Source organism: Ailuropoda melanoleuca, chromosome 1 (genome assembly GCF_002007445.2).
Source record: "Ailuropoda melanoleuca isolate Jingjing chromosome 1, ASM200744v2, whole genome shotgun sequence".
Classification (NCBI taxonomy): domain Eukaryota; kingdom Metazoa; phylum Chordata; class Mammalia; order Carnivora; family Ursidae; genus Ailuropoda; species Ailuropoda melanoleuca.
This window is the reverse complement of record NC_048218.1, coordinates 145,880,128-145,892,994: the sequence shown is the minus strand read 5'-3', so window position 1 is coordinate 145,892,994 and position 12,867 is coordinate 145,880,128. Positions and strand designations below refer to the sequence as shown.

The following is a 12,867-nucleotide window of genomic DNA, read 5'->3' as shown; positions in this document are numbered from 1 at the left end:
TTGGTTGCTTCCAATTTTCAATAAATTAGGAATAAATAAAATGCTGTAAACATTCATGAGTAAGTTTTTGTGTGGACGTAAGTTTTCAACACGTGGGTTTTATAGTAAGGCTTATGTAATTTGATAAGAAACTGCCATTCTGTCTTCCACAATGCCTGTACCATTTCGCCTTCCCATCAGTCATCTGTGAGCCCTCCTGTTGCTGCACATCCTCTCCAGCACTTGGTGTTGTCTGTGTTCTGGATTTTGGCCGTTCTAGTAGGCATGTGTAGGCATCTTGTTGGGTGAATTTGTGTTTCCCTGATGGCAGATGATGTGGAGCATCTCTTCGTATGTGTACTTCCTGTATACACGTCCTCCTTGGAGGTTTTTGTTAAGGTGTTTGGCCCGTTTTTGCATTGGGTTCTTTTTTTTTTTTTCTCTTGTTGAGTTTTAAGAGTTCTTTGTATATTTTGGATAGTAGTTCTTAATTGGCTGTTCTTTTGCAAGTACTTGATCCCAGTCTTTTGCTTATCTTTTTATTTTCTTGGCATTGTCTTTTGCAGAGCAGAAATTTCTAGTTTAATGAAGTCCAGCTTCTCAGTTCTTTCTTTCATGGGTCATGCCTTGGTGCTACATCCAAAAAATCCATGCCAAAGCCAAGGCCATCTAAGTTTGCTCCTTTATGATCTTCTAGGAGTTTTACATTTAGGTCTTTGATCCATTTTGAGTTAATTTTTTGTGAAGGGTGTAAGGTCTGTGTCTAGAGTTTTTTTGTTTTTTTTTTTTTTTTTTTTTTTTTTTGGTATGTGGATATCTAGTTGTTCCAGCACCGTTTGTTGAAGAGGGTGTCTTTGCTCTTTTGTCAAAGATCAGTTGACTATATTTATGTAGGTCTATTCCTAGGTTTTCTGTTCTGTTCCACTGAAGATTGTTAATATCCTGTTGGAGAATTGACACCTTTGTCATTCTATAATGTCCCTCTTTATCCCTGGTAACTTTCTTTGCTTCAGAATGGGCCCCAACTGAAATTAATATAGCTATTTCCTGTCCTTGTGCGAGATGTGCAAATGATTGTTTTCCCATAATCGCTGTGAGAACCAGGTTGAGTTCCCAGAGGTAAAACTCACAAAAATGTGGAGGTCCTCCTATGGCTGGGCCCTCCTAGAGTTTTTAAATCTCTGGTCCACATGGAGCCTCCAGCAGTTTGTCTTTCACAGTTCAGGTTTTCCTGCGTCAGCAGGGGTTCCTGCAGAGGTTCTAATTGGTCCTTAAGAGATAACTTTCCGAAATAGATAAGTAGATTTTGTCACTGTGCCCATTTTATAGATGAGGAAACTAACTCATAGATGTTAACTGATTGTCCAGGGTCACCAGGTTAGTAATACACTGGGACCCAAATCTTTACTCTGAACCTGGTGATGTTTGCTTATGTCAGGGTGAGCAAACACCTTCTGTCTCCATAAGGAGTTGAAAATATAAACAGAAAAATGTCTATTTTAGAAAAGACTCATACTGTCTCTTGTCAAATTTTTACTCTTGGGAACATTTACTGGAATGTTAGCTTTAGCTTAATAATAATAATAATAAAATCTAAAATTAGTGTGTTTAAAGTTATTTTAGCATCACAGAACCCACAGCTAAAATACCACCATTCATTTCTTAACCGTTACACTCTTACTTCTTAATACAGAATTGTAATGGTGATGGCTTTATCATTGTTTAATTAGTCTACACCAGTGCAGAGTTAACTCCAACACACTTCACAAGCTACTGAATCCTTCTGATAAACATCTCCAGCACTCTTGACATGACCCGTTTGTGTAATTACTTGGCGGGTTAACATTTGTGGTATCTGGTGCCTCATAAGTCAACTGTTGAGTGATGTGAACTTTTGAGGGTTGATTACACAGAAAGGCTCTAGTTTGAAGCATGCTTAACAGGGCATCTTGTCTCTGTACTAATTTGTGTTGCAGTAACTTTTTCATAGTCACTGTTCTTCATTTATTAGAACTTAGGGAAACTGTAGGATGAGGAATGAGTGACTCAGTGAATTCAATAAAAAATTATTTTTGTTCAATTTGATGAGACACCTCATTCTTCTTCTTCTGTTAATGCTAACTTTGGTTTTGGGGAATTCCAAACTTTCTTTTGCTGTTACTGATTGTATCAGTCAAGGTTCACTTGCAGAGAACAGAATCCACTTTAGCTAGTTTAGGCCAAGGGAGATTTATTACAGGGTATTAAGTGGCTTACAGAATTTGTTGGGAAGGCTAAGAAACAGACTTCAGGTTGAGCTTCCAGGAGTGCCTTCCAGGGCTTCACCGCAGAGCAGGCCACCAAGGGAGCAGTTACCTCTCATGCAGTCATGAAATGGTTTGCCTAAAGGCGAGTGTTCAGAACCATACTGCCACTGACATGGGCAGGAGGTTGCCAGAGGAAAATCAGACACTTCTAGCAATGATGCTTGCTGGCAGAAAGCAGAAGCATGGCCCCCAACTTCCCAATCTTTGCTTTCCAAAATTTTGCATTCCACATCTCCAACTTCATTTGATTGACAGCACCTAGGCCATATAGCTGCAAGGGAATCTGGGAAATGTAGTTTTAACCTTCCAGTCTCTGCAGTGCAGGAAGATACATGTGGAGATATAGGAAGATAGATGGGAAGAAGAGTTGTCCCCAGGTTCTAAATTGTTGGGCCACACCCACTAGAGCTTTCCATTGGGATTCAGGTCCACCCACTACACTTCCTTCCTCAGATTCAAAAGACCAGGCAGAGACATTTCTCCCTCCACCTCCTTTTTCTGCTTGTTGCTGCATGTGTGTCTGTGCGTGCAACAGAGACTAGCTCACTTTTGATGAGCTGTCTCTTCTCGCTTTTATTTCATATCTAAGGTAAATAATTACTTCATGACAGTAGAATTTTCAGTGTAAGCCTCTGCTTGTCTTGGCTTTCAGACCTTTTAGGTTTCTGCAGCGGGGGGGGGGGGGGGGGGGGGGGGGGGGGGGGGGGGGGCTGAGTGAAGGCCGTGTTGTGCAGTGGGTGGAGTAGCAAAGCTAATGTTGGGATCTTGGGTCCTAACTCAATGGTTCTCACCCGAGCCCCACATTATAATCTCATGATGAAGCTTTAAAGGTACCCATTTCAGAGCTTCTGCTTGGATTAGCCTTTGCAGTCTAATTTGATAGGCCTGGACATTGATGAAACCCAGAAGTCCTTCGTGAGACTTGAATATACAGTAGGGGCTGAGAATATCGGTCCTAACCAGACCAAACTGAACATTAGCTAAAGCTGTGGTTCTTAAATTTTAACAGCATCAGAATCACCTGGAGGACTTGTTCAACCTAGATTACTGGCCCCACCCCCAGAGTTTCTGATTTGTAGATCTGGGGTAGGGTGTGATGATTTGCATTTCTCAAAGTTTCCATTGGAGGCTGAAGGTCCAGTGCCACACTTTGAGCACCGCTGGCCTGAAAGGAGCTACTATCTATTTTCACTGTACAGATTTGATTTCTGCTCATCTGGAAGACTTTCTTCCTGAGTCAGCATTTTTGGAGCATCTGTTTAGTTTCTGTTCTTTGCAGGAGTTGGGAGATACGGAGGAATAAGATGCATTTGAGGAGATCATGATCTTAGAGCTTTTCAGTGGGAGAAGAGAGCTTTTATTTTCTGTACTTTTTCTTCTTCAGATTAGTATCCTTTATTCTGGGTGGGTTTTGTGTTCTTCCCCACTGCCCTGTTGAGCTCACAGTTCTGTACCACTGTGATTTGTTAATGAGCCTACAACTGTGGCTTGATTCCAGCGTTAGAAAGCCAGTTTAAAAAATATTCCTCCATGTAGAAAAATCTTCCCTGGTGTTCTCCTTCTTTTGGCTGTTTTAACTCATATTAAAATAAGATTGAATTTATTTGTCCTGAAAATATCTTTCTGGTTCTTGCCATGCTTCCTGCTACCGCCTTTTAAAAACCCAGTCACTGGGGCGCCTGGGTGGCACAGCGGTTAAGTGTCTGCCTTCGGCTCAGGGCGTGATCCCGGCGTTGTGGGATCGAGCCCCACATCAGGCTCCTCTGCTATGAGCCTGCTTCTTCCTCTCCCACTCCCCCTGCTTGTGTTCCCTCTCTCGCTGGCTGTCTCTATCTCTGTCAAATAAATAAATAAAATCTTTAAAAAAAAAAATTAAAAAAAAATAAAAACCCAGTCACTGAAGTTATGTTACTGTTAGCTGGTTTTTTATATCTAGGATGTACCTAGCCAGGGCATCTGTTTTGCAAATGCTACTGATAATCTGTTCATGCTATTATATCTAATGTTTGTCTTGTCAAAAATTTTACATATTCAGTGGGCCTGAAATTTTGTCCCATGGAACATAGATCAATGGAATTGACCTGAAGTGTCCATATTAAAGTTCAATAAAGGTAAATTTCTCCCAGTTTGTGGAAAAAATGTATAATGCATAGTTTTTTCAGTTTTAACCCTCCTTCTTTTTCCCTGAGTCTTGACTGTGTGTGAAAGTTAGCTGCTATAGTATAAGATTCTCTATTGTATTGATTTAAGTAGCAGATAGTAATATTTTATAGTCATCTGCCAAGAACTCTTTTCCTTCTTGGTGATTTTCCTAACTGTGTTTGAAAACTAGTTCCTTTATTTAAAACTCTTGATACACAAATTTTGTTTAATGGTGGAATCTATTCTTACAAATGCAAATTCAGAAGCATGATGATAAAATCAGGCAATTAGATTGTAAGAACAGTAGCTGTAAATATTTACATGCTGTTAGTATAAGAAAAAAAAATTATAACAATGAAATTCAGCCTTCTGGAAACAATCTCAAGTTTGATGAATCTTTTGAAGGCTTGTGAAAGTGGTGCAGAGTGGTGCGTGCCCAGCAGCTGTTTTGAGTTGACTTAAAAAGGGAGGCTCCATTTCTGTAGTTCCTTTTTTCCAGCTCCTAAAACTTCCTGGATATCAATTTTTGCCACCAGGTAGAATCCATCTGAGTATGGCTTCTGAACACTGGCGCTTCTCGCTCTAACTTTGTTGTCTCGCAAGAAGCTGTGTAAGTGCTCTTCCTTCTCTGCACACAGGCCCAAACCAGAAAGTAAGAATGGGAGGCAGAAGGAGAACTGGGGATTGTGACTAGCCTCACGGCAGTGGGGAGATAGATGGAATTAGTGCAGAGGTGAGGCCGGGAGACTGGTAAAAGTTTTTCAGAATTCATCCCCTATTGAACCGTAGTTACTTTGTGCTTCGTTACAGTGTGTTCAGGACCTAATACACATTTCCATGGGCCTCAGGGAAATTCCATGGTGTATCTGGAACTTTGCGTCTGTTTTCAAGAAGTGGCATTGGTTGGGGCTAAGATAGCAGAGGGCATGAGTTAGGAAAACATCTGTGGTTAGTGGTTTGCTGAATGTTTTTGAAGATCCATGAGTTCCTTTCCCCTCCCTCCTCCTCATTTTTTCCTTCTCAAGTTATGAGCCAGGTTACTCATCACTTGGACTTTTTAAAGAGTAAGCATGGTAGAATATAAACACCTTTCCATAAATAATACAAGTAATAGATTTCATTTATCCAGTGCTTTAACTGTGTGTCCTTTTTGGTGCTAAGTGCTTGATGTTGTTATCTCCTATCCCCCTTTCAACCATCCAGGACTTCTCATTTTGCAGGTGAGGAAAGTGAGACTGAGAGGTCAGGGGTCTAGCTCAACGTCACGAAGTTAGTGAGTTTAGATGTCACACTTGATCCCCAGTCACAGGTGGCCTGACACTAAAGCCATTTTTTTTTTTTAAGATTTTAAAAAATTAATGTATTTAGAGTGAAAGTGGTGGAGGGCCAGAGGGAGAGGGAGAGAGAGAATCCCAAGCAGACTCCATGCCCAGTGCAGAGCCCGATGCAGTGCTCGGCAGGACTCAATTCCAGGACCCTGAAATCATAACCTGAGCCAAAACCAAGAGTCAGATGACGTGTAATCGACTGAGCCACCCAGGCACCCCTAAAGCCATGTTCTTGATCACAGCACTGGATGGACACTACAAACTGGTGGTGGTAGGAGAAAATGGGAGATTCTTGATTTCTAGGCATGTATTATATTAGCGGTTAGCGTAAGTTATGATCAGTTTGAAGCTGCCTACAATGTGGCTCAGTGGAAAAACCAACAGAGTAGGAGATGGAAGATTTGGTCTCAGCTCAAACAACACTTAGAAATGTAAGCACAAATTGATGCCAGATCTGACTTTTGGGGAAATAATTGACCCTCTTTGAGTCTTGGTTTCTCCTTCTGTAAAGTGGGTGCAATATTATGCTCTCTGCGCGCTTCAGGTTTTGCTGTGAAGTTCCAGTGAAGTAATAGTCATGCACTGAAAATATAAAATGTTCTATACATATTAGGTGACACGACTTAGATTTGTTGGGTCACTACATGGGTTTTTTAAAGATTAATTTATAGAATTCAGTACTTCAGCTAATATTTATCGAATGCCTCTATGTGCCAGACATTATACCAGATGTTGGTGGTACACTGGTGAATAACTCCTGCTTTTTAAACAAAATTTTTAATAAATTTATACACCCTTCATCTATTTCTCCCACCCCACTCGCCTGCCTCTGGCAACCACCAATCTGTTCTCTGTATCTATTTTTTTTCTGTATCTGTTTTTATATAACTATATAGATTCCAGAGAGATCATACAGTACTTGTCTTTCTCTGATTTATTTCATTTAGCATATGCCCTTGAGGTCCATCCATGTTGTTGCAAGTGGGAAGATTTCATTCTTTCTTATGCTTGAATAATATTCCAGTTTATATTTATTTGTATCTGTCTATCTCACAATTTCTTTGTCCATTCATCCAGCAGTGGACACTTTAGGTTGTTGCTATGTCTTGGCTGTTGTAAATAATGCTGCAGTGAACATGAGGGTGCATATATATTTTTTCAAGTTAGTGTTTTCATTTTCTTCAGATAAATACCCCTAAGTAGAATAGTTCTATTTTTAATTTTTTAAGGAACCTCCATACTGTTTTCCGTAATGGCTGCACCAATTGACGTTCTCACCAGCAGTGTACAGAATTTCCATTTTCTCTACATTCTCGCCAATACTTGTTACTTTCTTGTCTTTTTCCCCCCTTTGTCTTTTTGATAATAGCCAGTCTAACAGGTGTAGGGTAGCATCTCATTGTGGTTTTGATTTGCATTTTCCTGATGATGAGTGATACTGAGCATCTTTTCATGTACCTGTTGGCCATCTTTGTATCTTCTTTGGAGAAGCTTCACTTGATTATGGTATATGATCCTTTTACTATATTGAATTTGGTTTGTTAGTATTTGTTGAGGATTTTTGCACATATATTCATCAGGGATATTAGCCTATCATTTTTTTTTTTTTTTCTTGTGGCATCCTTGTTTGGTTTGGTATCAGGCTAATGCTGGGCTCATGAGTTTGGAAGAGTTTCTTCCTCTTCTGTATTTTGCAAGAGTTGTGGAAGGATTGGTATTAATTTTTGTTTGAATGTTTGGTAGATTTCTCTAGTGAAGCTCCCTGGTCCTAGACTTGTTTTTTGGGAGGTTTTAAATGACTGATTCAATCTCCTTACTAGTAACTGGTGTTTCCAGATTTTTCTATTTCATTATGATTCAGTCTTGGTAGGTTGTGTGTTTCTAGGAATTTATTCATTTCTTCTAGGTTGTCCCATTTGTTATATAGTTGTTCACAGTAGTCTCTTACCTTTCATATTTCTGTGGTACCAGTTGTTGATGTCTCCTCTTTCATTTCCAATTTTATTTGTGCCATCTATCTTTTTTACTTGGTGAGTCTTTCTAATGGTTTGTCAATTTTCGTCATTTTTTCAAAGAACCATCTCTTAGTTACATTGATGTTTCCTGTTGTCGTTTTAGTCTCTATTTCATTGATCTCTGCTCTGATCTTTGTTATTTTCTCCCTATATGGATTGTGTTCTCCTGTGCCTTAGATCCTGGCAGAGTTACAGACTGAAAGCTTTGTTTCTTAGGGAGGTGTAGTCCTGGTGGGGTGGGGGTTAGCAATGGAAGAATGCTGTGGGAATTTAGGGCAGGGGAAGTTCACTCAAAAATAGCATTGCCCAGGGAAAGCTTTATGAAGTGCATGGCATAGTGAATTAATTAGATTTTAAAGGATGTGGTATTCAGATGGAACAAGAATAGTTCACTTTGTGGAAACTTACCTTTGCTTTTAAAAGGAAACCCAACTAAGTACCTAGGGTCACCATAAGCCTTCTAAAAAATGTTACTTATGTACTGTTGTGAGATATGAAACTTGGAGGAAATTTCTTTGCTCTTAAGAGGATGGAAGCGTCTTTATGCTGTCTCATCTTCTCCAATAGCGTTTGGGGTATTCGAATACCTTTCTCAGAATATAAACCCGAAAGGAAGGAATCTTCTTCTGAAACCTATAGGTCGGCGCGATCATCAGTCTTAGGTTGGTTAGCATTCTATCTTTTCCTCCTTAATTGAACAGCAAAGAACACTAATTAATTTAGAATTTTAAAAAGATTACCAAATCTTATGGACAAAAAAATGCATTGGTGGTTACAAGTACTCAGCTGAAATTAAAGGAGTTATCAGTCTTGCTTTGGGAAACAAGGTGACCAACCAACTCGTTTCAGAAAAACTACCTCTCCCATTCCAGTGATTAGTTAATAAAATTATTCCTGACAGTGGCAGGCCAAGAAGCTCAGGCAGTTACATTTTAGAGACAGAGAACCCATTGTCCACAGATCTCAGAAGAGCCTTTGCAAACACACAGAAGGGATTTAGAACAATTTGCATAAATCTCCCTGTGGATAGCGACATGGCTCTGGTATTAGGTATTAGGGTGGTTCCAGGAACCCCTCCTGGGCTGTATCATGGGGTGATGCTGTGCTTGGTGAGAATTCAGTCTCATGACGGTTTTTGCCAGCAGGATTGGGTGATGGGACACTGAATAAGCCCACTGTTTGGTTCCACATAAGGACTCTTTTGTGTTGGCCTGGGGTAGCCATATTCAAGTTTGTCTTGCTTTTTCTCCACTGATGTTTTTGGACTTTGTGGGCTGGGGAATTAAGCACAACACCTATTCTGAGCTAATCTGTCAAATTTTGTTCTCAAAAGGTAACCATAGCCCCTTGTATTTCTTGAGTGTGGAGCATAATAGTCATACCTTTGGAGACTTCTGACTTCTTAAATTAAAAGTCGGGGCGAGGAGGAGACCTTGCTTGGCATGGCCAGATAGCTAGGCATTCATGCCTGTTCCTGGCAGAACTGTGGGAAGTAATTCCCTTGTTTGTTAATATGATTTGCCTTGTTCACCAACTTCTTTAGGAACTATGTTCTCTTGCATAGTGAACAAGTTGTACTTTAATATCTAATATTCCCCTATGGAAGGGTATGGATCGCTCTGGTGTGGAGTTTTAAAATGCCAGGTGGTTACAGATCTGTTTCAAGTTTTCTTATTTCTACTTACTTTTTGAAAAAAAAAGAAGAAAAAAGGTATACATTAAATAACACATACTAAGAGCTTTACTGGTTTCTTGCACAGACTATTACCATTCTAGAAGCCACATAAGGAGTCTAATTTAAGATCCAGGGAGCAGTTCATGCACAGGGGAAATTTGGTGCTTTTAAGTGCAAAAATGAAATCCACTAATTTCTAACCTGGAGTTTATTTTCTTTCAGTCTGCTAGCTTGATTTCTCAGCTTTGTTCTAATAATATAAACATTTTTATGTTTATTTATAGGTGGTTTTAACCAAGAGAGCAGATCCAGCTGAGCTTAGAACAATATTTTTGAAGGTCAGTATAAAGGAATTTATTTTGTTTCTTGTTTGATTTGTGTTCTCGAATTTTTAAAGATTATTTTCAAACAGCTCTTTATTTCATTGTTTCATATATATATATCCCAAAAGGTATCTTTACTTAAGACTTATGGAAGAGATCCATTACAATTACATCTGTTTTTTTGGAATGTATCAGAAACTTGCAGGTGATTGTGTGTGAGGGTAGTATGGTTTACATTTTAATTCTCTCACTTTCTTTTCTCTCACTTGGTGTTAAGATACTGGAAGGGAGTTGCTGGGGGATTTAGTTTCACAACTCATTTACCTTTCCAGGATTCACCTGTGCAGTTTGATGATCATGCTTTTTCTCACAAGAAGTTGAAAGCTCTTTGTGAACATTTCAGTAATCCTTCATCCATCCAGAGAGGACTGTCCTTGCCTTTCATTGGTAGAAGCCCATCGTTGTTATCATCATCATTTTATTGCAACTGTGGGTTGTGGTGGAGGCCTCAGTATGAGTAATAGTACATATCAGTTCACACAGATACCATATATTTCCTTAGTTTCTTATATTTTCACTACTTTGTGACATTGGGTAGTGAATGAATGATGCTCTAATAAAAGTCTGCCTCAGGTCCCAAACACAGAATCATTAATATTATTTACCTGAATTAAAGTACTCGAAAAAGGAAAGGGCACTTTTGTAAAGATCATTTAAAAAGTATATATGTGGGCCTTTTCTAAACGTGATGGAAAAGCAGCTGTGCTGTATGTAAAGGGGACCAAGACTTCAATGAGACACTTGACAATCTGCTGTGTACCAAATACATGGCCCAGAAAGTTACTAATTCTGTGAACATCACTTTCCTCATGAAAATGTGGTACTATTAAAAAAAAACTGAGAAACCAGAGAATGAATACTGACAGGATTATCTGATACCAAGGAATTGTTATCGATTGATTTTTTAGTCTGGATGATGGTATTCTGATTATAGGAGCTATAAAGAGTCTTTTTCTCATAGACATCCACACTGAAGTGTTTACAGATAAGACTATGATGTCTGAGATTTGCTTTTAAATAATCCAGTTTTGGTGGGGGGGGGCAATACGTGGTTGGCGTGATGATAATTTCTGAAATTGGTAAATGGAACATTGAGTTTCTTACCCTGTTCTCTCTACATCTTCATAAGTTACAAAAATGTGTAAAGATTGAGTGAAAAAACTTGGGTGAAAGTGCCCAGCACCTGATATGCATTAGATAACTGATTCAGTAAGTGCTTAAAATTAAATAATTCAAACACGAGAGACAGAGGCTTCAAAAGGAAATGGTTAAAAATGTGAGCAGGTTTGGGGTGAGGAAGAGGGATAACTTGTAAGGAGATTTGGATTATGTGTAAGAAAGCAGAATTCTTTATAAATTTGGTTTTAGCCTGAAAGGACAATGGTGGAAAACGATTCTAGATCGTGAAAGTCCAGGAAACAGAAATGCTTTGTTTTGCACCTGGACTAATGTCTGTTGCTCTGCATTTGGGACCCACCGTGATTGGATGGAGTGTGTATGAAGGAACCGTAGACATTTTTAGTGTGTGTATTTAAGACCTATGGTATAAAACTCTTACAGTATAATTCTAGGAGACCACTTGCAGTGGGTTGCCAGAGACCCTAGGGAAATGGATAAAAGCTCATTAACCTGAGCTGGCAAAGTCCTAATCATTCTTTGAACTCAGGACCTCTCTGTTACTTCTGTTTTCTAAACCAGCGATAGTCTGACAGGAAATGGGAACAACTCTGAGTATCTCAGTAGATGGTGCATCTTGGATCGCTCCTGGTCTTTTGGCATGATCCAGTGGAAAGGCTCCATCCAGATAAAAGCTGTGTCCACCTTTTGAGGCCACGTGGCAGCTGGTTAGGTTAAGATCCTACTTTTGAACAACCTGTCTTTTCCAGCTGCTGCCTGTCTATAGGAGGCAAGTGTCTCCTGGAGATAAATCGGATTGGTCAGGTAAACCGAGGGAGGGTAGGAATTCCCTGCAGAGTTCTGGAGAGCCAGCTGTGAGGTTCTGTGTAGGTGAGCCTGAAGGCTGGGGTGGAATCTTTGGGAGCACATAGGGAAGTGCTGTCTTCTCTTGGGGTGGCTAAGACTACGTGGCTTTTGAGTGAGAGTGTGACTTAGAGTCCAAGGGGATGATGGGGCCAGGAAGGAGGGGACCGTCCTTGAAGAAAGCCGTGATCAGCAGTTTCTGGAAGGGATTGTGGATCTGGCAGAGGTTTGGGTGATCTCATCAGGCCTGGGCAGTGTAGTACCAACACAAATCCATCCTGGCTCAGCATGTGGGGGATCTCTTGTTTACCATCTGCCACAGATAGGGGTGAGGCCCATGGGGGCTCTGCCAGCCACGGCTCCACTGTGGCCGGGCTCTAAGTTAAGTATGGATCTGCAGTAAGCTCTCTGTAAACCTGACTACTTTGCTGATTTTCTATGACTTTTTCCTGACTTTTCTTCCTGATAAATATCCCAGCCTTCTGTGACACTAGTTAGAGGATTCTTCTGTAGCTCGGGGTGGGGCGGTGTGGGGAGGTGGACCTTTGGGCCAGCTGTGCTGATAGCAAGGGAGTTGGCAACTGTGGAAGTCAGAGAGAGCCCGTGGAACTGGCAAAGAGAAGGAGAGAGGGGTCCTGGAGGACTGAGGTGGTCTCAGTTCTGGCTTCTTTCATCCTTGAGAAGAGTTAAAATAAATTCTGCTTTCTTCTTTTTTTTGGGGGGGGGAGTTGCTTACTGTATGTAAAGTACAGTATTAAGTGTTGGGGATATAAAGATGCATAAATCATGGCTCCTGCCATTTACTGTCTCATTGTGTGTAAGTGTAAAAAAAAAAAACCATGATATGGTTGATAAGCATTATATGGCGTTAATTAGGAAGGTGATGTGGGGCTAATTACATCTTGCTAGCAAGGGTCATTGCAGTTACAGAGAGGTGGTGATGTTGGAGCTGGGCTTGACAGTGAGTAGGTGTTTATCAGCTGGAGAAGGTAGAGGAGGGCTGTGGGACAGAGGAAGACCGCTCTGGGGCCAGGCAGCAGCAGGTGTGGAACAGTGGGC

At 40.4% G+C, this 12,867-nt stretch overlaps 1 protein-coding gene across 5 annotated transcripts in view; it reads left to right on the top strand.

Moving 5' to 3' along the window:
* Window positions 1–12,867, top strand: part of SLC25A13 (solute carrier family 25 member 13) — a 181,606-nt gene that overhangs the window by 14,314 nt on the left and 154,425 nt on the right. For all 5 annotated transcript variants that reach the window (XR_004627725.1, XR_004627726.1, XM_011224594.3 and 2 more), the window contains exon 2: window positions 9,730–9,783. Coding sequence is in view for 3 of the 5 variants with exons in the window: in XM_011224594.3 (XP_011222896.1) it covers window positions 9,730–9,783 (54 nt within the window). In the remaining 2 variants the exon portion in view is untranslated. The remainder of the gene's footprint in view (window positions 1–9,729; window positions 9,784–12,867) is intronic.